This window comes from Amblyomma mixtum, chromosome 3, assembly GCF_055824585.1.
Source record: "Amblyomma mixtum isolate Tamu chromosome 3, ASM5582458v1, whole genome shotgun sequence".
Classification (NCBI taxonomy): domain Eukaryota; kingdom Metazoa; phylum Arthropoda; class Arachnida; order Ixodida; family Ixodidae; genus Amblyomma; species Amblyomma mixtum.
In genome coordinates this window covers 399,485,107-399,508,865 of record NC_143014.1, presented here as the reverse complement: position 1 = coordinate 399,508,865, position 23,759 = coordinate 399,485,107, and the positions used below count along the sequence as shown (strand labels likewise).

General features: G+C 45.1%; 1 protein-coding gene across 3 annotated transcripts; it reads right to left on the bottom strand.

Moving 5' to 3' along the window:
- Positions 1–2,037: 2,037 nt before the first annotated feature.
- LOC149357332 (uncharacterized) lies at positions 2,038–21,304 on the bottom strand. Of its 3 annotated transcripts, none has more exons than XM_089584548.1 (6): positions 20,843–21,304; positions 19,863–19,944; positions 19,217–19,291; positions 14,841–14,971; positions 5,950–6,058; positions 2,038–2,110 (listed from the first exon to the last, which is right to left on the bottom strand). In XM_089584548.1, the coding sequence occupies exons 1-6, from the start codon at positions 20,856–20,858 to the stop codon at positions 2,101–2,103; spliced, it is 423 nt and encodes a 140-aa protein (XP_089440674.1). In that variant the 5' UTR covers positions 20,859–21,304; the 3' UTR covers positions 2,038–2,100. The 3 variants fall into 3 exon arrangements, with proteins under 3 accessions (XP_089440674.1, XP_089440671.1, XP_089440673.1); XM_089584545.1 differs by having other exon boundaries at positions 2,038–2,105; XM_089584547.1 differs by having other exon boundaries at positions 2,038–2,105; positions 19,863–19,941.
- Positions 21,305–23,759: the final 2,455 nt, after the last annotated feature.

Here is a 23,759-nt window from a genome sequence, read left to right as displayed (position 1 = left end):
ATCCGTCGTCGTCGTCGCATTTCCAGAATGCCTTTATTTCGCAGCTTTTATTTCACCCCCCCCCCCCCCCCCCCCCGCAGTTAAACTTTCATATTGCAGCGTTGCAGCAAGTATCTACGAGTTGTTCGTCCACGTTCACGCACTGCCACGTTTTGAAAGTACTTTTTTCCTCGCTCAGCTATAAAGTGGAACGGCCTTCCATTCAAACTAGCTATCATGACCTGCTGCTCATCACAGTTCATTGAAAATGCAAAAAAAAATTGTTATTGCGAATACGTTTTTTATTCTTGCCACCCCTTATGTAATACCCCTTCTTGGGGCCTTGAAGCCAGTAAAATGACAATGAAATGATACTATGAGCGGGGATAGAATTTAGCTTGTTTCTTTTTTCTACCTCACAATGGCCACATGCAAATTGAGGAATGTTACCTTCTTTTTCTGAAAAAAATCTCTGCTGTCCCATTCTGCCCTCTTTTGCAAGGACGATTATTTGCGGATAAGGGAGGACACATGCAATGCAATTTTATTCTGCTAAGTAGCAAGCCATCTGTCATAGAGACCAACGATAGGACGGGACAGGAACTTAAAAAGAAAGTCCTTCTCATGCCAGAGTACACCCAATCTAAAACCAAATATGGCGTAACTCATGGTAGTTACCAACATTAAGTTAAGCCTAGCCGCCGGAAAAAGAAAAGAGGAAAGATCTTGAAGGGAGGAAGAAGATAGGAAAGTGTAGGATGGAGAGGAGTGCCTGGAAAACCCAACAACCGATTTTCCCTGCTGGGGTCAGCCTGGAGGTGCACGTCTGCGAGAAGCAGGGGCCAAAGTGGCATGTTGCTTCCGCCATGGGGCCTTGCAATCGACATCGACTCATCCGCCAGGATCCTCTTTTTCCCGGGTACAGCCAAACACCACGCACAGCTAGACGTGTGCGGGCCGAGCCTACATGTGGTCGGGAACCTGTGGTGTTGCAAGTCAACAATAGCTTGACAGTCCAGGAAGATGCATTCCGACAGCTGCCAAATGCGTCTGCGGCCTGCTGCAGGATGGCCTCGGCGCGGCATCACGCACTGGAAGAGTATGCGAGCACTCCTGATGTTGTTTGTGAGTACACGTCGCCCTCAAGCCTCGTTGCATATCTGCTACAGCTAAAGGTAAGGCATTGAGCTGACTTATTCAAAAGGTATCTATTTTTTTTCGCGAATGGAAGGAATGAATGCTGAAGTACTAGGCGGTAAGTAAGGGACTAAGCTGTAACTAGACCCTCATACATTTCATTTTCATTTTAACAAAGGATACCTTGCTAAAGACGCATTCACATTTGCGTTTCTCACCGGCCGAATATATTACCACAGAATGTCTTCGATTGCAAGGTGTGATGCAAGATGCATACTCTGACAATCTTCACTAGGACTAGTGAGAAGCGAATAAATTTAATAATTAATGAGGAGAAACCTTACTGGTCGCTCCTCACTTTAATTCTTCCCAATTATTACGCCAGCCTGCGCCAAGCGCGTAATGGCTGGCTAATCGGTTGTGCGTACCGAGGACTACAGCGCAGTAGCAACACGAACGAGACAAGAAAAGGACGAAAACACAGGTCGATAAATCAATTAATGAACCAGCAGTTCCCAGTCAAAACGCACTACAGGAATTTACGACAGAAAACTTCTGTAGTCTGTCGTATTTTGGGCATGTAGTATTTCTGTAGTCTGTCCTCTGTAGTCTGTAGTGTCGTACTTCTGTAGTCTGTCTTCTGTAGTGTAGTATTTCTGTAGTCTGTCTTCTGTAGTGTAGTATTTCTGTAGTCTTTCTGTAGTGTAGTATTTCTGTAGTCTGTCTTCTGTAGTGACGTAATTCTGTAGTGTCGTATCTCTGTAGTCTGCCTTCTGTAGTGCATTTGTGTAGTGTGTTGTATTCCTGTAGTCATTACCAAGTACGCTTTATTTGTCAATTAATATGCAGCTACAGAGCAGCAGTCTGACTCTGAACATTCAATGCATTCCTGCAGTACAGCCAGGTATAAAAACGCCTCACTTGGAGCAAATCGACTATTTATTTACATATATACAGAATTTTTCTTCAGCAGGTCTCTCTTGTTCAGACTGTCCTAGGTGAAGAAAAAGAACAGTGATATATATAGTATGCATACACAACAAATGCATGCAAATGTTACAAAAGTCAAACAGTGGAATCTTGATTATGCATTCCCCTTTCATGCAACGATCCACATTTAACATCAAATTGGCACGGGCCCGACGTAAACCCATAGGAATAATGCATTAAAGCCTCAATTATACAACTGAAGAATATGCACACGCCGCTTCATACGATGGCTGGCGGGAACCGTCCGGAATGGGAGAGACATTGGCATGCAGAGCACTTTACTGACAGAAGTGACGTCAACCAAGCTGTTTCCAGATAGAAATCAAGATGCAGACGTGCATGCAACGTGTGACCAAGTGCATCATGGCCTGTAATGACTGTTCTGCCAACGGCTCAGAATGAGTCCGTGCATGCAACCCGCATCTATCAGTGCGAGGCGGTCCGCCTGGCCCGTTTTTCAGCGCGCTTCACTTACGAAGACGTTGCGGGAATAAAAACTGCACGTTCATACCACCATAAAGTTATTGTAGAGGCGGTAAAAAGAGTAGACATTTCTGTGATCGCTGGTGGCTAGTTCAAAAGCGCTTCTCGCTACACCTTGAGTAAAGCACATGTTAGGCCTACAACACCAAGCAAGCGGTGTACTGTCAGCCGGCAGAACGCACATCACTGCAGAAATCGTGCCAAAGGTGGACATTGCGCTTTCTTTTTTCCTTTAAGATACGAATTCTTAGTACAACATGAACTGGTGGGCGAGTTGGTCTGACATATCTTAGTGAAGCAGCGCAACGGCACAAGGCCAAGGGAAGAAGGGGACAAACAGCGCTGAACTGACAACAAATGTTTATTCCGGATGCTAACAGCATATATATACTCTTTTGCACCTTAGAAAAAACAAAGAAACAGAGAGCAGCAGAAAGTATCAATCCCAGTCATTGTGCGCATGAAGCTGTATCGCGTGTACATCGATCATTTGAAATCAGGAAGTTGTGCTCTTTCACCGAGATGGCAACGGAAGGAGTGCTGATGCAATTCACACCCAGCTTCATGATCTCAGATGCCTCAATAATCTCTCGTGTAAGCTTATCCTTGTGTTTGGTAACAACTTGGCTGTTTTTGAATTCTGGGTAACATGAACAGTCACGACAGTGAGTACCTATGTGGCGGGCCGCGTTCTTGACATTGTTTGCGTGCTCTTTAAGTCTTTCATTAAGACACCGGCCAGTTTGGCCGATGTATGACCCACCACACTTCAACGGGACTGAGTACACCACGTTGTCTTGGCATGGCACATACTGTGGTTTTTCTTGCAATTATGACCAGATTCCGATCTTTTATCCGGGCGATTAACTCTCGCACACAAGCCACTCAGTCTGACAGGAGCCGAAAAAACAACATCTACTCCTGCCTTTTTGCCTATTCTCTTCAAATTGTGGGACACAACATGAACATAAGGTATTACTGCCAGATTTTTTTGCTTGGAATGGGGGACAGCTTTGCCCTCCTTCAGCTTTTTCAATATCCCTTCTGCTACTGATGCCAGAATATGAAGGGGGTATTTTGCGTCTGTTAGCCTATCAACCTGATTGGAGAAACTAAATTCAAACTTGTGTGGGCAGGATTTTTGCATGGCATTTTGAAAGCATGACGCCACAATGCCTCTTTTAACAAGCTTCGAATGGGCTGAGCTGTATGCAAGTAAGGGCTTTTTACCCCTAGGATCAAACGCCCAGCATACATGGAAATCAGTAAAATATAAGGTCAGATCAAGGAACTTAATGCGATCATTCACAGCCACTTCATGCGTAATTTCCAGCGGCGAAAGCACTTCACAGAATATCGCGCACAGGTCATTCACTTCCGGGTCACAATCTAGTAAAATTAGGTAATCATCTACATATCGGAACACTCTTGCAACTGTTGAGCTCATGAGTGATTGTTCGAGTGCCCTGTCAAGCTTAGCAAGGAACATGTCACTTAGCAATGGAGCGATGCAAGATCCTATGCAGATCCCATTCTTTTGAATAAAAACAGTTCAAAAGAATGGGATCTGCATAGGATCTTGCATCGCTCCATTGCTAAGTGACATGTTCCTTGCTAAGCTTGACAGGGCACTCGAACAATCACTCATGAGCTCAACAGTTGCAAGAGTGTTCCGATATGTAGATGATTACCTAATTTTACTAGATTGTGACCCGGCTAGCTTCGCTGCGGAAGTGAATGACCTGTGCGCGATATTCTGTGAAGTGCTTTCGCCGCTGGAAATTACGCATGAAGTGGCTGTGAATGATCGCATTAAGTTCCTTGATCTGACCTTATATTTTACTGATTTCCATGTATGCTGGGCATTTGATCCTAGGGGTAAAAAGCCCTTACTTCCATACAGCTCAGCCCATTCGAAGCTTGTTAAAAGAGGCATTGTGGTGTCATGCTTTCAAAATGCCATGCAAAAATCCTGCCCACACAAGTTTGAATTTAGTTTCTCCAATCAGGTTGATAGGCTAACAGACGCAAAATACCCCCTTCATATTCTGGCATCAGTAGCAGAAGGGATATTGAAAAAGCTGAAGGAGGGCAAAGCTGTCCCCCATTCCAAGCAAAAAAATCTGGCAGTAATACCTTATGTTCATGTTGTGTCCCACAATTTGAAGAGAATAGGCAAAAAGGCAGGAGTAGATGTTTTTTCGGCTCCTGTCAGACTGAGTGGCTTGTGTGCGAGAGTTAATCGCCCGGATAAAAGATCGGAATCTGGTCATAATTTGAAGTATGTGCCATGCCAAGACAACGTGGTGTACTCAGTCCCGTTGAAGTGTGGTGGGTCGTACATCGGCCAAACTGGCCGGTGTCTTAATGAAAGACTTAAAGAGCACGCAAACAATGTCAAGAACACGGCCCGCCACATAGGTACTCACTGTCGTGACTGTTCATGTTACCCAGAATTCAAAAACAGCCAAGTTGTTACCAAACACAAGGATAAGCTTACACGAGAGATTATTGAGGCATCTGAGATCATGAAGCTGGGTGCGAATTGTATCAGCACTCCTTCCGTTCCCATCTCGGTGAAAGAGCACAACTTCCTGATTTCAAATGATCGATGTACACGCGATACAGCTGCATGCGCATAATGACTGGGATTGATACTTTCTGCTGCTCTCTGTTTCTTTGTTTTTTCTAAGGTGCAAAAGAGTATATATATGCTGTTAGCATCCGGAATAAACATTTGTTGTCAGTTCAGCGCTGTTTTTGTCCCCTTCTTCCCTTGGCCTTGTGCCGTTGCGCTGCTTCACTAAGAGATTCTTAGTACAGATACTGTAACCTGCTTCTGCGTAGTGACAGCGGTTTTAGAGAAAGTTTGAACAGAAAGCCATGTCGCTGGCATGGCCGTATACTGTGCACTGCACATCTCCGAAGGGTTGTAGTAGTCATATTCCTGGCGCGTCGTTCATATTTTTTCGAGATTCATCCGACAGCTACTTAATGTGCAGGAACAGAGCGCTCGCCTGCCTTGTCTAAAGCCGCCTCTTCCACGCTGAAAAGCCTGGCTGCGTGCGGTCTCAGAACAGTCTGCTAATGTGGTCCATAAGTGCTGTTAACAGTCTGGTTCATAAATATAATCTTCTGTGCGTCATCTCAGTAGCAGACTATCCTTAAGCAGAACTTGGGTAAAGCAGTATCTCACTATAGTAGGCAAATTCCAGTGCGATTTGCAGGTTATTCCAGTGCCTAAGTGTACCATACAGACAGTTAGGAAATACAGTCAAGTTACGAGTTTTGTAAGCACATGAGCTTACCCAATCTATTCATGCATATAACAAGAGACAATTGGCTTGAACAGATATTTACCGCCACAGGCCACAGCACTTCTGTGCCAGGTAGCGCGTCACCTTCTTGTGGTACTTTTGGAGATCCTCAGCCGAGCAACCCTTCAGCTTCAAATAGTGCCAGAAGGAATCTGCACAGATGGGGTAATAAGTAATGTTAGTGTGGTTGAATATAAAAAATGAGCAGATCGAATAATGAGCATTAATACACCTAACATAGGTTGTCAGTTCGAATCCGTGCTGCAAGAAAGGCTCTAACTTAACTAGTAAGTTTATGCTGCACGACAGGCTGAATCGTATGACACCATCTGGTACATTCATGCCAAACGGTTCACCCACTAATTTTACAGGAATGTCGTGACTAAGCAGCCAGACTTTAATGCCTGCGAGACAGATATACATATACTGATCGATATAGTTTACTTTCGAGCTGTGGTGCTCGACCATCACACTGCCACCTGCTATTATTTTATTCCATTATCTAACCACCTCGGCTCCCATGGCAACTACTGGGATACACTGCTGCATTGGAGGCTGCCAACTTGGGTTCTATCCGTATAATCAGCACAACTCAGGCTCAAAACGCAACCAGGCTGAGAACGCAACGCAATGCTCTAAAATTACTACCTCGGGCTAATAGCTCTGGGAGCAAAGCTTCACACACTGGTGCATAATATTATACTTCAGATACACCCAGCAAAGCAGTAGAGAGAAAAGCCCTTTGATGAATAACAAAATTTAGCTGGAGTTTAAAAACCCACTTGCACTCTGCGTAGGTTTGGGACTTGGGGGAAAAAGAGAGGTGCAGGAAATTGCAAAGGTTTTCAAGCAATTTCAACAAAATTTCAAAAATTATACAGCCCCTGAATTAGGGATGGCATACATCAAAGTGGTGACAAATGGAGTGACAAAGTTCCTTACACAGTGTGTGCACTGATGAGGAATGAGGAGGATTTGGTGTTTAACTGGAAGATTAACAGCAAATAAAGTTTATTGCGCATATCTGCGGCCTATGAAAGGCTAACCGCCGAATTCAGAAGTGCGCCTCAACTCGATACTCCGTCTCCACTCTGTGGAGTGGAGAAAACAACTGCTCTTCCATTTGATGGGCAGTTAGGATTGAAGAATGCCACTCGGCATTTCTTCAGACAAGGAGCTGCTCTAGAGACCTTCTTCCAACTGCCGTCCCTCGAGGAAGCATGAAAGGCAAATGATGATGAGAATAAGGCGAAAAATTGCCTTTGGCTACAAAAAAGCATGGCATGGCTATTATGTGTCTGTTTTATCACGCTGCACCACCTTAAGAACACAAAGAACCTCACCGTTTATTAGCCTAGTAAAACATCTTTTGCAAGCTGCCTGACGAAAGCAACAGAGAAAAACTACCGGAAACGCTTGCACATCTGGCAACCTTTGCCACCAATGATGTAGCGTCTATGTAGGCATTTACGAATGGTGTAAAAACTGCCGTTCGTCAACTTGTGGGAGGTTTCGCTGGCCTGCAGAGGCCAGCGGCGAAGCTGAGAAGTACCAAAATGGGTTTGGATTTATGGGGTTTAATGTCCCAAGTGACTCAGGCTATGAGGGATGCCATAGTGAAGGGCTCTGATAATTTCATCCACATGGGGTTCTTTCACGTGCACTGACATCGCACAGTACACAAGCTTCCAGCATTTTGTCTCCATCAGAATGCGACTGCCGCGGCCAGGATCGATCCTGTGTCTTTGAAGTCAACAGCTGAGCACCGCAACCCCTGAGACTGCTCCATCATCAAATTATGCATTACATAAATGACACTGCATCACAGAAAAGGACTAACAGTCATGGCCAAACTGTAGTTACAGCCAAAAGTTGGCACCGTGAACCTGCTCCCCACATCCAAAAGCTTAGACAGCTTCAGCCAACACACAGGAATCAGATTGTCTCCCAAACCCCATGACACTGCCTCCCAAAGAAGGTGGCAGCCAATAAGTGGGCAACAAAAAAGTAAACTGTGGGTAACAACTTGAACGTCTTGCATCACGCTACAAGGTGATGTGAAATTTGAGGAAAGGCCCCAAGAAGCACATACCGTATTTACTCGCGTAATAGGCGCACTCGCATAATAGGCGCACCCCTAGTTAGGGCGCGAAAAATCAGATTTTTTTATTTCCGCGCATAATAGGCGCACCCCGAACTTGGCACTGTGATCAATACTGTATTTACACGATTGCAAGCCGACGCCTCGCCACCCCCCCGCTTCCCAATCTTTATTTTAACAAAGTTTTTGCTGAACTGCCGCACTTCTCGGCCACGTCCTATTTTCCGACCTGCCGCACGCTTGCCGCGTTCGAGAGCAAACTCCCAGCCATGTAGCTGTTAAGGTGCTTGCCCGTCGAGCTAAAACATCAACGCTCCGCGGCAAAGCCATAAACCACGATAACTATCGCGCTACCGCAAATCCCGGCACTTGAAAGCAACAAAAAAAAAAAAACGAGCTGGAGATGCTGATGGCGATATAGATAGCGAAAGCTCGCGGCGGAGGAACGCGATGATGATGATGATAAGCTTGGCCTTGGGCGCCCTCCTGGGCGGCGTCTGGGAGCTCCTGCGCGCGTGTGTGGCCTCTGCGATCAAGCGCCCGTTGCGCGCAGCCGGAGCCGATCGCGGAGGCCTCGGCGCGTGCATTCCTAAGGCTATTCCCGCGTGTGTCGTGGAAAGTTTCGGTGCAACCCTTACACGGATCTTTTTTTTTTTTTTTAACATTTTCTTCGCGAAAACGGGGTGCGGCCCGTACACGAGTGCGTTTACGCGGTGTGTTCAATTTTGCGAGTCGAAAAATTTCCGGAAATTTTACCCCGCGTAATAGGCGCACCCCGAACTTTGAGCCGGATTTTCTGGAAAAAAAGTGCGCCTATTATGCGAGTAAATACGGTAATTTTTAGATTTTCAGAGCACTCTTAGCCCTTTAAATGCTAAATGTTTTCCTAAAAAACATGCCAGAAATTTTAAGGAATCAATTTTTTTGTGTACATTATTCTTGAAGCCACTTCATTGCATACACATGGGTAGCTGCAGAGCAGTCAGCTCAATGCACCGATTGTGGTTGACAGCACTCAGACATACAGACAAGGGACAGAAACAAAAAAGATGATGGCACAGGCACTGAACTTAAAACTTTTCCCAGAACTGCCGACATACTGCATAAATACCCACACCACAGGCACCAACACGCAGCGATTTATGCACTCGTGGTAACAAGAAGTGGTATGAGAAGTAGTGGAAAAACAACAAAAGCTAGAAGCAAAAACCAGAGGACACAGCACAGGATAAAACCAGAACAAGGTGAGAGAAAAATTTATAAGCAAGTCATTTTTAAAAGACTGCCAACAGTGGATAGGTTTGACCGAAAGAATATTTAAGAACTGGTCTGATAAAATGGAACTAAAAAACCTTATACACAAACACAGACCAAGCCCAGTGAAAAAAAAAATGAAGGAGAAATGGCAAGAAAAAACACGCAATAGAAGCAAAATGGCGATTGGGTAAGCAAACGAGAATTAAGCAACAAGCGAAGGTGAAGTGTGCTAAAAATTAAAAGGATAAAAGGTGAATAAAAACGCGCATGAGCCACAAAGGTGAAGCCAACAATTAAGATGGTTAAAAGTGGAAGATGACGTACAGTGAAGCCAAGAGATAAAATATAAAAAAGTGAAATTCAATAACCAGTATGAAGGCAAAAATCAAGGAAAAACACCAAAAGAGGGAAGTTGGCAGAAGAGGCAAGGCATGTAACACACATGTAGAACCAGGGCTAGATCAAGTACGTCCACAAAGAAAGGCAATCCTCCGAGTGAAACCAAGCGTGTTCTTTACATTCACCCCGGAGCCTGAAAATCTCTGCGGCTTCCACCATTGCATTGCGTCAGCTTATTACGGGGCTCTATTAACACAGTGGCTTTCTCGAACTTTGGGCAGCATGGCTTTTTTGCGTCCCATTATCAGCAGTGGACTTGCAGGTACCTAAGAGATGTACCCGATAAATCAGTGTAATGCTCTCTTAGCCTTCCATTGATGCCAATGTATACCTTGCAGCAAGAAAAAGGGATTGAGAAAGCACTTCTTGTGCATGCCACTAAGTGTTTCTGTGCAATGCAGTGCAGCCTGTTTCTTTTTTCTTTTTCATTGACGATCCTAGAGAGGTGTGATAGGTGATGGGGGGGGGGCGGCAGCAAAAAAAGCATCTACTCTATCTCTCGAATTTTCTAAAGGTAAATTTCACAGAACCTTAAGAAAATCGGAGAGAAAGCAGGAGTAGACATTGCCTTTTCTGACCCCCTAGCACCTATTGCAGTTGCGGAATCCTAAATGAAAAAAAAAGACGCTGCACCACGCAGCACAGAAAACCCTTAGCGCCATGCGCGGAGGGCATTTAATCAATCCTTTTGTCTTGCGGCAAGGTATACATTGGCATCAATGAAAGGATAAGGGAGCATAAGATTGATTTATCGGGTACATTTCTCGGGAATCTGCCAGTCGGAAAGAGCAAAACCACAAAACTATCACACAGAGGCAGGTGACAACACAAGGCCGTACTGACAACTGAAAATTTATTGAACAGCAGTGCTTATATAGACAAGTCACGTGTGTAATCTGCAAACAATCGTAAAGAGGCAAAAAAATTCAATGGCAACCATAGAGCTGAGTAAATATGACAATCACCTGCTCAAAAACGAAACAAAAACAACCGGGGGAAACACAGACAGAAACGCTAATGTTCCTGAAAAATGAACACAGTAGGCGTGCTGACACACTTATCTGGCTCTGACCTCAAGATGGCAACAGCCTCGACAATTTCTCTTTCCAACTGCTTCTTTCTTCATCCAATAATCTGTGTGCAGTTCAGTTTGGGATAGCAGTCTACAATGAGACAGTGAGTGGGACGGCAAATGCCTCCGGGTCTACTCAAGGAACACGCATACTCTTGCAAACAAATGTGTAAACATCTACCACTTTGGACGATATAAAACTGGCCACAGCTGAGGGGAATCTCGTACAACATGCCCGTTGGCGGTACTTTTTGAATGCCTCATGCCATGTGCAACGGGGGTGGTGTACACGATTCCTCTCAGCTGTGGTCGATTTTATACCGGCCAAATTGGTAGATGGTGAAACACTCCCTTGCAAGAGTATTAGCATTCCTTGGGTAGGCCCGGACGACCTTGCCTGCCTGTCCACTGTCCCAGTTGTAAAGACTTAACCTAAACTGAACTGCACATTATTATTGGATGAATAAAGGGCCAGTTGGAAAGAAATTCTCAAGGCTGTTGCCATCCTGAGGTCGAAGCCAGATAGGTGGGATAGCACGCCTTCTGTGTCCATTTTTCAGAAAGAATTGGAATTTGTTTCCCTCCCTAGGTTGTTTTTGCAATGATTGTTTGCAGATTACATATGAGCACTCATTTCTTCAATAAATGTTCAGTTGTCGTACCGCCTTGTGTTTTGCCTGCCTTTGTCCCATTCTGTTTTGCGGTTTTTCTAACGATTTCCAACCAACTGGCCTACAAGCACGTCCTAAATCTGCAAGTCCATTGCCAAAACTGTGACCGAAAAAAGCCATGCCACCCATGTTCGAAAAAGTGCCATTGTGTTAAAAAAGCACCAGAATAAGCCGACATGAACTGGTGGGAGCCGCCGGGATTTTGAGGCTCGAGGATTAATGGGCAAGAACACCCTCAGAAAAAAAGATTGCCTTTCTTCAGGGTGTTTGACCTAGCCCTGGTTTTAAAAATATCTTGCATGCCTTGACTTTTCTGCCAACTCCTCTATTTTTGCGTTTTTGTTTGCTTTTATCTTTAATACTAATTGAATTTCACATTTTGATATTTTATAATTTAACAAAACTTCTGTTTGGGCTAGATGGTGCATAGCTATAAATGAAATGAAATTTAAGCGCACACGAAAAACGCACACAAGAGGAGATACACACAGGACAGGCGCTAACTTCATCTGATTTATTCGCAGGTAAGAGAGCGAAAATATATACATAAAATGAGGCATGCGCAGTAAAGAAACAGATCGTCATATCACAATGCGTGCTCAAGGTATCTGTATTCTGCCTGCAAAAGATTAACTGATGTATCACTCACACAGTCATGCCCCCTCTTCCTGATGTGAAATGCTTCTAATAATTCACGTGCCGTCTTATCACCGCTCCTGCCAAGAATATCTCCTTCAGCCGCGCCTCGCACGCTCTGCAGTTCGCACAATGGTCAGCCAAATGTGTCCCTCCACCCCTTAATGCCCGCAAATGTTCCCCCGCCCGGTCATTGACACACCGCCCAGTCTGGCCTATGTAAGCCCTACCGCAGGTCAAAGGTATCTCGTAAACGACACCGGAACAGCAGTCGACATACTTCTTTGAGTGCTTCTTCCTGCAGCCACTCTTCTTTTCCGTGCACGAAATGCGTGAGCAAAGGTGGGCAAGTTTCTTCGGTGCGCCGACACAGGAACGCCGTGTCGGCTTGCCACCTTCTTCACGATGGGCAACCTTGTGGATATACGGAACCACTACTGATTTAAACGAGTTCCTTTCTAGTACGTTCGCTTTGGCGAACATGACCTGCTTGGTTTTTCGAAGAAGGGCCTCGGCCACAGAAACAATGACCGCGCCGACATAGGTACATAGGCACGTCCTCAGTAGGTACCTGCAGAAACACCTAGGCTCTCTACAGGTCCATGACCCCTTTACTGTAAAAAACTCGCTGCAGGTTGTAGTTTCTCGAGGGTAATTCTGCAGTTGGGTATATGTTCTCGGTAGATGTGGAAGATCTGTTTTATTCTGTGCCCCACGATGTTTTGTTCGGTGATGTTAGGAGCGCGATAGAAGAAAGCGGAGAGGTGGAGTTCCAGAACTCATGCGGTCTTACAGTGGACAATTTTATGCGCGTTCTTGAGTTTTATTTAGGTGTCACTTTTATCTCTTTTGAGAATAAATTTTATCGTCAGAGACAAGGGATCTGCATTGGGTCCTGCGTAGCCCCTGTGCTTTGTAACCTGTTTTTAGCTTTTATTGACCGCGCCCTTGAGCAAAGCTTTAATGGGAAGGGAGTGCTGAAAGTTTTTAGGTACGTAGACGATTTTCCTATTGTTTTGAAAAAACTAAACAACATTTCTTACACCGAAGCAGTTGGCAGCATCCTGGAGAGCTTTCAGCAGAACGGGAGGGGATTGAGATTTACGCACGAACTCCCTTTACAAGGTTCGTTGCAGTTTTTAGATGTCAATTTTACTATAGGAGTTGATCATGTTTGTTGGGAGTACGCTCCGAGGGCACAGAAAGAGCTTTTACCTTTTGATTCCGCTCATTCCAAAACAGTTAAGAGGTCTATTGCCGGCCTATGCCTGGGGTCTGCTCTCTCGAAGTCGTGCCCGCATGCTATGCAGTGTAGCTTTAATAAGCAAGTACGCCGGCTACTTATGGCTGGGTTCCCCTGCGCGGTCATTGTTTCTGTGGCCGAGGCCCTTCTTCGAAAAACCAAGCAGGTCATGTTCGCCAAAGCGAACGTACTAGAAAGGAACTCGTTTAAACCAGTAGTGGTTCCGTATATCCACAAGGTTGCCCATCATGTGAAGAAGGTGGCAAGCCGACACGGCGTTCCTGTGGTGTTCTCCGCACCGAAGAAACTTGCCCACCTTTGCTCACGCATTTCGTGCACGGAAAAGAAGAGTGGCTGCAGGAAGAAGCACTCAAAGAAGTATGTCGACTGCTGTTCCGGTGTCGTTTACGAGATACCTTTGACCTGCGGTAGGGCTTACATAGGCCAGACTGGGCGGTGTGTCAATGACCGGGCGGGGGAACATTTGCGGGCATTAAGGGGTGGAGGGACACATTTGGCTGACCATTGTGCGAACTGCAGAGCGTGCGAGGCGCGGCTGAAGGAGATATTCTTGGCAGGAGCGGTGATAAGACGGCACGTGAATTATTAGAAGCATTTCACATCAGGAAGAGGGGGCATGACTGTGTGAGTGATACATCAGTTAATCTTTTGCAGGCAGAATACAGATACCTTGAGCACGCATTGTGATATGACGATCTGTTTCTTTACTGCGCATGCCTCGTTTTATGTATATATTTTCGCTCTCTTACCTGCGAATAAATCAGATGAAGTTAGCGCCTGTCCTGTGTGTATCTCCTCTTGTGTGCGTTTTTCGTGTGCGCTTAAATTTCATTTCATTTATTGATATTTTATCTCTCTCGTTTTTACAGTAGCTCATCTTCCTCCTGTAGCCATGTTAATTCTTGGCTTCACCTTTGTTGCTCATGTGCATTTATTCCCCTTTTATTCTTTCAGTTTTTTAGCTCACTTCACCTTTGTAGACCAATTCTTGTTTGCTTGCCCAATCACCATTTTCTTTTCACGGCATGTTTTTTCTTGCCATTTTACTTTTATTTCACTGCCCTTGATCTGTGTTTGCGTGTAGTGTTTTAGTTCCGTGTTATCAGACCAGTACTTGAAAATTTTGGTCAAACCGTTCCACTGTTTCACGTGCTGGTGGTCTTAAAAATGACTTGCTTAAAACTATTCCTTTAACCTTGTTATGGTTTCATCCTTCCCTGCTCTATAGTCTTGGTTTCTGTTTCTAGTTTGTGTTGTTTTCCCACTATTGGCCATATCACTTATTGTTGCCACGAGTGCATAAAATTGCCACCTGTTGGCGCCTGTGTTTTGGTTATATATGCAGTGTTTCGGTGATTCTGGAATAAATCTGTAGTCAGCACCTGTGCCCTCATATTTTTTCTTTCTGACCCCAGTCTGTGTTTCTAAGCTCTGTCAACCACAAAGGATCAGACCAACTAGACCGACAGCTTGTCCTATTCAAGCTCAATGCGTACTTTTCAAAGAAATGCTATGGCGAAAACACTGTACTTACAGTAAAGCCTGCTTGACTGAGCGAATACCACTGGCAATTCGCAAATTCCCAGCCTGCTCCTGATTGCTGGCTCAAGCCGCATGCAACTTTGTGGCTTGCACGACTTCCACGCAACTCTTGGTCCCTTGAAACTGAAACATAGAGGGATGAGTGAGAGATATCAGATTTGATATGCTTGTATTGCTGCAATGACTAAGAAAAAACGATATTTTCCATAAGAACAATTATTATTTCACACTAGCTTCGCAGAGTAAACCTCGTTTATCACGACCTCGTTAACACTGACATACTGCACAGTCCCAGCCTGACTGCATCTAGTTCTATGGTGTCATATGCTTGTTAGCTATGAGCCCTTGGCCTTGCACCGGTTAATACAGACAACCACGGAATGGGCAATCAGCTCCGACCTTTTGAGTCATAGATACTCACAAGCTCAGTGGTCCCAGGGGTTCTAGAAATATTGGCAGGGCGACACAGTAACAAGCATTCCGCACCACTTGCTCTCGCTTCATTGCAAAAAAACTCTCACAGCAGACCTGTCCTCCATTTTGCAGTGTGAAAATAATCAAATTCAAAGCATGCACACAAAATGTGGACCTCTCTTCGAACAGAGCTTCAGAAATACGGGTATAATTATTGTAATTAAACCTACCTGCAGTTTTCAATTTATCCTAAAATTTTATGCAACTCAACAAGCAATAAGCATTAAAAAGGAATTAAAATAGCCAGCACTGTTTAAACAATATAGCTACGAAGAAATACGAGACGTATCCACTACTCTCCAGTGGTTCTTTAGCTTCATGCATTATCAATCTACACTTTCTTACAGGCACATTTGCACGCGAAACTTGGGTTTAACCCAATCTTGATGAATCTTTCTGGAATGCAACAATCAGGAGAAACCAGTTTTACTCAAAAACAAAGGGCCCTATACAATGCATCACAAGGCCGGCTAGACGCACTCAAGACTACAGCCCCTTCCACAAGTCTCCAATTTGCCTGTCCTCTACAAGTTGCAGGATCCCTGTCCACTGCTTGTCGAATTTCGCTATCCCGCCTTGCTAGTTCTCCCACTGCCCTTCTCAAACTCTTGGAATTCTGTTGCTCTAGCAGATCATCAGCTATTGTATTATTTTTTGTTTTAGCACTACACACTCCATGCCAACAATGCTGGATAATGTACTTTAAATAGGTTTGTAGAGCGTGCAAGTGGCTTGCAGCTTGACGAATAGGTGAGAAAAAAACGCGGAGCCTGACAAATAGGTGTGAAAAAAACGTGGGTTATTTGGAAGAAATGGGTTTGGGCAGGAGATGTAATGCAAAGGCAAGATAACCAGTGGTCCTTAAGAGTGATAGAGTGGATTCCAAGAGAAGGCAAACGTAGCAGGGGGCAGCAGAAAGTTAGGCGGGCGGATGAGATTAAGAAGTTTGTGGGGATACGGTGGCCACAACTGGCGAAGGACAGGGTTAATTGGAGAGACATGGGAGAGGCCTCTGCCCTGCATTGGGTGTTAGACTGATGATGATGACAACCTGGTGAATTTGCCTCGCAACAACCGCTGCAGCCTGATATTTTGTAGAGCAGCACAATGGCCTTCATTTTTTGAGTGGTGAAGTATTCAGCATTTTGTTTCAACCATGAGTGTAAAGGGAAGACATTTTATGTTGCACAAAATGAAGGAATTACATGCATACTGGGCTTTGGAAGAATGCCCTGTGGACATTACAAAACACTGCCATCCTTGCTTTATCTCTGCCAGGTAACAAAATTCATTATTCTCCAAATACTTTGGACAAAGACAAGCTGCCGTGCACTCATTCGAGCTCAGTGGACTTTCCCTCAAACCAATCTTCAGTAAATAATATCAGGATTAGGCAAAAGTAACTGTAGTGTATTTCAGTGAGTCAGTGCCTTTTACAGAAAGTTTTGGAAACAGAAAAGTTTATGAGCTTTGTGAGCACATGATTGCCCAATCTATTTACATAGTCAAATGGGAAATTTGCCTTCCTATTCAATTTATGCGCATTCAAACAATATTTACCGCTGTAGGCCACATCAGTTCTGTACCAGGTAGCACATGCCAAAAAAAAGCCTTGATAGCGTAATAAGTAATGTGTGGTTGACTATAGAACTTAAAATCTAGGCCATATCTCTTGGATCTAATCTTGACATATTTCTGCATAATACTATACTGCAGATACAAAAAGCAAAGCAATAGAGAGAGACAGAGAAACTTTGCTAATGAAATGAACAAAATATTTACTTAAAATCACTGACCTGTTACTCAGCATGAGGGAGGAAATAAGAGGGAAAGACGAAGGAAAACAAGTGCAGAAAATTGTTAACGTTTAGAAAATAATAAATTTAAACAATTTTTGGAAATGATGTATCCATTACTTTACTTGGTTTTAAAGGGTTTAATGCCACAAAGCGGCGCAGGCTATACAGGGCGCTATTGTAGAGGACTGGAAAATTCTTTAGGTGTGCTGACATCACACGGTACCTGGGCCTCTAGCATTTCGTCTCCATTGAAATGAGACTAGTACAGCTGGAATCAAAACTGGCTGGAATCGAACCTGCCTCTTCCGGGTCAGCAGCCAAGCACAATAACCACTCAGCCACCATGACGGCTCCCATTTGGGGTGACATGCATCAATGTGGTGACTGACGGGGCTGACAAAGTTCACTTCAGAGAGGGTGTGCATTGATGAGGTTATATAGTTCAATTCTCCCTGTGCCACATAATTAGACAGGTAAAAATTTATTATGACCATATGCTGCCTATGGCAGGCCAAGAGATGTAAGACACAAAGCATATGTCCATAAAATGAAAGCAAGAAGAGCACAATTTCCTGCTGTGAGTAACCGCTCCACTATCCAAAAGGACAGCCAGCTTCTTTAAAAAATGTATGTCCTGCCTATGTCCATTTATGATTCCCGCTCAGATTTTAATTCGCATTTATTTCCAACCAACTCAGTTCTCTCCCAATCTCTTATCATTAACCCTATGATTTTCCTGAGTGGTTCACCGCACTGTTCTCAATTTTAAGCCCTTTGTAAAGTACCCCACTTTTCCCGACAGCTTAGCAAAGGCAAAGCAGTTTAAAATTTCTTTTTGAGCATACTGCAAGGTGCTGCTCGTAACTTCTGAGTGCATGCCTAAGGCAATAAACCCCTTTCTTATTCTCCCAACCATTTCTTTCAAATGCTCTATATCTGTGCATGACCTGGCCGAGGTGTATTCTGTTTCGACTTCCAGTACCTTACTGCATTTCATAAAAAGGCCTCTTTCCTGATTATTAAGTATTGATTTAGCTCTCATTTTCACACTGAGTATTGATGTCCTCAATCATTTGCAAGAATTCATCACTTATACTACAACTCACCATTAATACTACAATAACATGAAATCAAATATAACTGAGCGGTTCTCCATGAGTCTTCGCATTTCCTGAACCAACCCGCTGCTATGCAGAGAGGGTCACCTCATCTAGCATCATCACATCTTGTTCAGGGTATGTGGGTTGTGCAAAGTAAACAACCGTTGATTTCAGGTCACTGCAGTCAAAACTACAAAGTAGCTGGTGCAATGAAATGTTAGTTCTAAGAAGGTCTGCTCGTTTTTTTTTATGCGGACCCAAGTGAACACAGGCTAAACTGCATGCTGTTTGATGTCAGTGCAGGATAAAGATACCCAGGTGGCCAAAATTATTCTGCAGCCCTCTGCTACGGCACCTCTTTTCTTCTTTAACTCCCTCCTTTATCCCTTCCCTTGCATCATTGTTCAGGTGCCTATCAAGATGTGAGACAGTTACTCTGTCACTTCCTTGGCTCAAAAACCAATTTTAAATTTTTCAAGGATACTTTCAAGAACGTAGAGGTACAAACTGTACAGTATAACCACATGCCACAGCAATAAACCAGCAATACATCTGCGCTGACAGGAGCTTGCCAAGTACGCTGCAAGGATGCTATGCCACGCAAGATTTGGTGTCATCATACAATGTTACTTTACTGACTGACATTTCAGTGTACAAGCAAGAAATACCATTAAAGTATTATTGTACAGCACAACGTTTTTAAAAGATAAACGAACATTTTGGCCCTTTTAGAGGACACACATGCATAAAAGGCAACAGGTGTGGAATAGTCACTGCACCTGAAGCAGGCTCAACTTTATAATAACAGCGCAGTGTCAAGAGCTACATGAGCGGCTATATTTCGTACAAATTTGCAGTTCATGTAATAAGCTGAGGTACTGCTGTAAAGTGCATGTAGAGTTCTGCATGCATTTTTAAACACAGCAGTGAGCCTATGTTGAAAATATTTTTCAAAACAGGCAGGTAAGGTATGCGTAACTGAAAAAGATAATTACCATGAATGGCTTGGAGGGATGGCACAGCTGAAGGCAGGAAGCACGCATGGCCCAGCAGATGCTGGCAGCTGGCAACTGCAGATAAATATGTCCCGACCAACAGCTGTCAGTGCCAGTGACAATGTCATGAATGACAACAAAACAAACTGTCGACTGCTTCAGAAACTAAAATGAGGTATTAATATAGGAACACAAAAAGCAATGAGGTGGCCCATGACAAAATAAATAAGGAGATTGTATGTGAAACACCCATACACATTCTTTGAGCACATTTACATGACTGTCATAACCACATTGAAAGATGAGCTGGCTGGAATACCGCTTTATTCTTATGCATGATGAAAAGAGCCCAACTATTCGAATATAGCATGCGCAGGCTTTAGTTAATTACTATTAGGGTGCCTTGCACCAGCGTCTAATGTATTCTTAAATTGAACATAGCACCCAGTCGACCAGTTTACCTTGCATAAATGAGAAGAGAAAATGCAAAAGACATGCATTCAAAACCAAGGAGCCCGATATCTCACGTCACAACTGAGCATGATGCGAAAATTAGTAGTGCATTTAACAAATTGCACACAAATAAAAACAGCAAAACATTTGTCGAGTGGTAATGCAAGTAGGGGCAAGAGCAAAAAAAAAATACCGAAGAACACTGGTGAGTGAGGTGCAGGGAGGTCTGTGGGTAGGGTTCCGTGCCTGGGAACAGTTCCGAGCGCGGAGAACTGCTGCCGGCAGTCAACCAAGAATAAATAAGAGAAAGTGAAAATGAATAACAAACCATCACCAATTGCGAACGACCTGAAAGCGGGCCGCATAAGCGAGGCATACAGCAAAAAGCTTGAAATCCCAAATAAGTGTGCAGTTGCATCCCCAACAGTTCAGTGCCCTGAAGGAGAGGAAGCATGGACGCCTACAGTTCAGGGAAGACACAAGAACGACCTAACTGACATAATATTGCCAAATTCTGTTCCAATGGGGAAGCACAGATAAAAAGTTTACAAATGACTAGTACATATGCGCCAGCCTTCCACATGCGATCACAGTCTTCAAAATAATTTGCATGACGAATATTAAGAAGTAAGCACTGATCCGATGAGCACCAACACCGAGCAAAACCATCCGTCGTCTGTTCGCAGTTCGCCTAGCGCGAGTGCTTCATCGCGCAGCACTGCCGCTCATAATAATCTTCTAAATAGCCCAAATCCATCCGATGGGTACCAGCCGCGAGCAAAATCACCCGTTGTCAGTTCCCTCGCCTGTTCTCAGCTGTCCACGCAAAAGCGCTCTCACCCGCGGCACTGATCGTCGTCTTCTACGCAGTACAAATCCATGCCAGTTGAATGTAGTAAACATTGTAGTTTTTCGCAGCGCTAGCAAGCGACCGCATAACTCTGCTGTGATCTCTGGTGGCATTTTTATTTACCACGGCACCTGAGTACTAAACGCAGACATAGACTATGAAGCAAGACTTGTCACGCAGGCTATACGTCCGTTCTTTTCAGGCAACGCATTATAGCTGAGGCAACCGCACGCAGACTGCCTCCACTGCCATCCCTATATAGCCGCACACTAATAACGCGTGTGAATACAGATCAGTAATAGAGAAGCGGTGACGGTACTCACCAATCATGCAGCTCATCCAGGCTTAGTAAAACCGCGCCGTCGTCTTCATTGCCTTTCCAGATGACAAGACGTCGTAGCGCTGCCTTTCTTCACGGCTTTGCCCGTCCAAACTCACCGATGTTGACTGGGCGTAATACTCGTCGTTGGCTTCCAAAACACACTTCTGTTCTTCACACATGTCCGCCGCACAAGCACTCAAACAATGCCATGAAAATCCAAATAACACAAAACGTGAGGCAACGCACGCACTGACATGGCGCCGGCGCCAGCGGCTTTGCCCTTGTTTTTGCGTCGTTGAAAAACTGCAACTCAAATGCGCTTTTTTACTACTAATATTTGAATTATGTTCAGAAGAAAAATATTTCAATTGTTTTAAATTTATTTTTTTATTAAGTGCGAACACTAAAGCGCTTTTAAATACTTTTGTAGAAGCTGCGATCCTGTGATCCCATCACCCAGGGTGCCCCGGATTTTCTAGCAGACGATGGAGCAGACGACGCTGTTGACGGAATGAAATTTCGTTTGCTGCCAGCTAAAATCTCTTAATTGCGACAAAACGGGCAAAGAAATGCACCGTACCTCAAGCTGGTGCATATCAAGGATATGTTGGACGTGAGCGGTAGGACTGAGAGCAGCTGCGATGCATTACTTTGACTGACGCGGGCATGCTCGACGGAGATTTACACGAAACTGAGGGCTTAACTGTGACCCGTACAAGCGGATAACTTTGATATCAACTGCTTTGCGAAACTACGCCGATAGTTGCGTCACACTTTAGCTGATATGCAACAGCGGCTCGCACTCGCCGCATCTTGCTCGCGTGTACTTTCACAATTGAGCAAGAGCCCACATGGAAGCCGATAGAAGCAACTGTGTTTTCGAGTTCAGATTGTTCCACGAAATACGAGCAGCTTGTTTTAGCACGCACTCGAATTGTAGTTCTCAGCCAGTGCGTCACGAGCGGTGACGATGGCCTCGATGACGAGCGTAAGAATCACCTTAAGGTGGCCGCAACGAAGCCGGTATCCCAAGCGTATACAGTGAAAGCTCGTTAATTCGACCCCCGTTAATTCGGAAAATCGGATAATTCGACGCGCGCGCGAGGTCCCTACAATTATACATAGGAGTCTATGGGGCGAAACTCTCGTTAATTCGAACAAATTTTGCCGTGCGTCGGTTAATTCGACTTCACTCCGCAGCCCGCCAAGCCGGTTTGCCGAGAGCAAAAAGAAAAAAAAACTGCCATGAGCGGCGCTACTGTACGGCTGATAGGCCATCCGTATGGTCATATTATCATCCATCCATCCATCCGAGGAAGCGAGCGGCGGCCGAAGCGGCTGGCGTCTTTTTTTTGTGCTTTGTTGTGTCGCAGCAGTCGCTACGATCGCGGTTATTTACGGCGCCTTTTTTGGTAAATGCGCGCTTTGTCAGCGTGTTTACTGCGCTGCTTGTTGTTGCTGTTTTGTTGCGACTGAGAGAAGGGTGAAAGGAAATTGCAAGGGATTGCCTACTGGCTCAGCCGAGCCACCACCGCTGCCATGTGCAGATAGAGGAGAGTTAAAAGATCAGAGGAAAGATAAAGAGAAAAGATAAGACGCGCGTCCCAGCAACAACGCCGTCCCCGCGAACGCTGGCTGAAAAAACAGATAAGCGGGGAGCCGCGCTCCCTTCACCTCCTCCCCACCTCCTCCCCGCGCTGCTTTCGGGTGGGTAGCGCGCAGGGCCTGCGCGCCTCGCCTTTGTGTCCTGTCAGCTGACCGAGGATGAAATAATTAAAGTGACAGGCGCTGACAACGACGACGATTTACGATTGTGAGCAGTTGTCCCAAATGCCGAAGTGTACGGTGAAAGAAGCCGCAGAAGCCTTGTCTGTGCGGGAGGACTTCTGTGAACAAATCCCTGACGGCGCGTGTGCCGCGGAGCACCTGGCAGCTGTTAGAGCTATCGTAGTCGCTCAAATTCGCTCGAAAAAGCAGACGGTGATTACAGATTTCCTTGCCAAATAAAGGTATACGTCCTGTTGCGGCAAACATTGTTTTTTGTTGTTCATTCGATAATTCGACATTCGGATAATTCGACAATTTTTCGCGGTCCCATCAGTGTCGAATTAACGAGCTTTTACTGTACGTGAGCTAAAAGTTGTTTACCTGTGCTGTAAACGTGGGCTCAGTCGCAGTCCAGCCGCTAGCTGCTCAGTTTTCCAGCCTTGCGAGCCCAAGTCGCTGGCTGCTGAGCATTGCGGGAGCTGAGCTTTCAGAAATGACACGCCCGCGAGCGCGCCGGGCGACAAGTTTGCACTGCTCCCTGGATGTCGTATTCGTCGCTAAGCCTGGCAGGTTTCATATCGATGCCAGAGCTGAGAGTGCTTTCGAACTGGCTAGCGCTGAGGTGCTACTCTCTTCACTGTACGTTGTACTGTGAACCATGTCTCGTAGTGAAATAAAGATATGCGCGGTTTCCGCGCTAACGGTGACGTTGAGGACGAGTTTAATAAACGCTGTAAGGCAGCAGATATTCGATGCATATATGTGTGCTAAATTTGTTCACCTATGCTGCATGCAAACGTGAGAATAAAGTCTCGCTCAGTCGCAGGACAGACGCTCGCTGCTCGATTTTCCAGCCTTGCCTGCTCAGTTCGCGAGCTACTGAGCCAATCATTGAGCGAGCCGAGCTTTCGGCAACGACGCCGCCCGCGGGCGCGCCGGCCGACGAACTGCGCGCTGCTCTCTAGCTACCCTTGTCGTCGCTAAGCTTAGCCGATTGCACATCGACGCCTAAGCTGAGTGCGATTCGGAACTGGCTAGCACTGCGGTGCTACCCTCGCCACCGTTTTACTGTGAGCCCCGCGTCATAGTGAAGTAAGCTCGGTTTCCGCGACCCCTTCAGGAGCAGCGCTAGCAGAAGCCAGGCGAGCTGC

Excerpts from the sequence above, each read along its gene's own strand:
- LOC149357332 (XM_089584545.1), bottom strand. Across the intron at positions 19,292-19,862 it reads TCACTCACCAGTGTTCTTCG|TTGCCAGCTGCCAGCATCTG; the intron begins GTATTTTTTTTT and ends ATTTATCTGCAG. Across the intron at positions 2,106-5,949 it reads AAGTGCTGTGGCCTGTGGCG|TCTGAACAAGAGAGACCTGC; the intron begins GTAAATATCTGT and ends CACCTAGGACAG.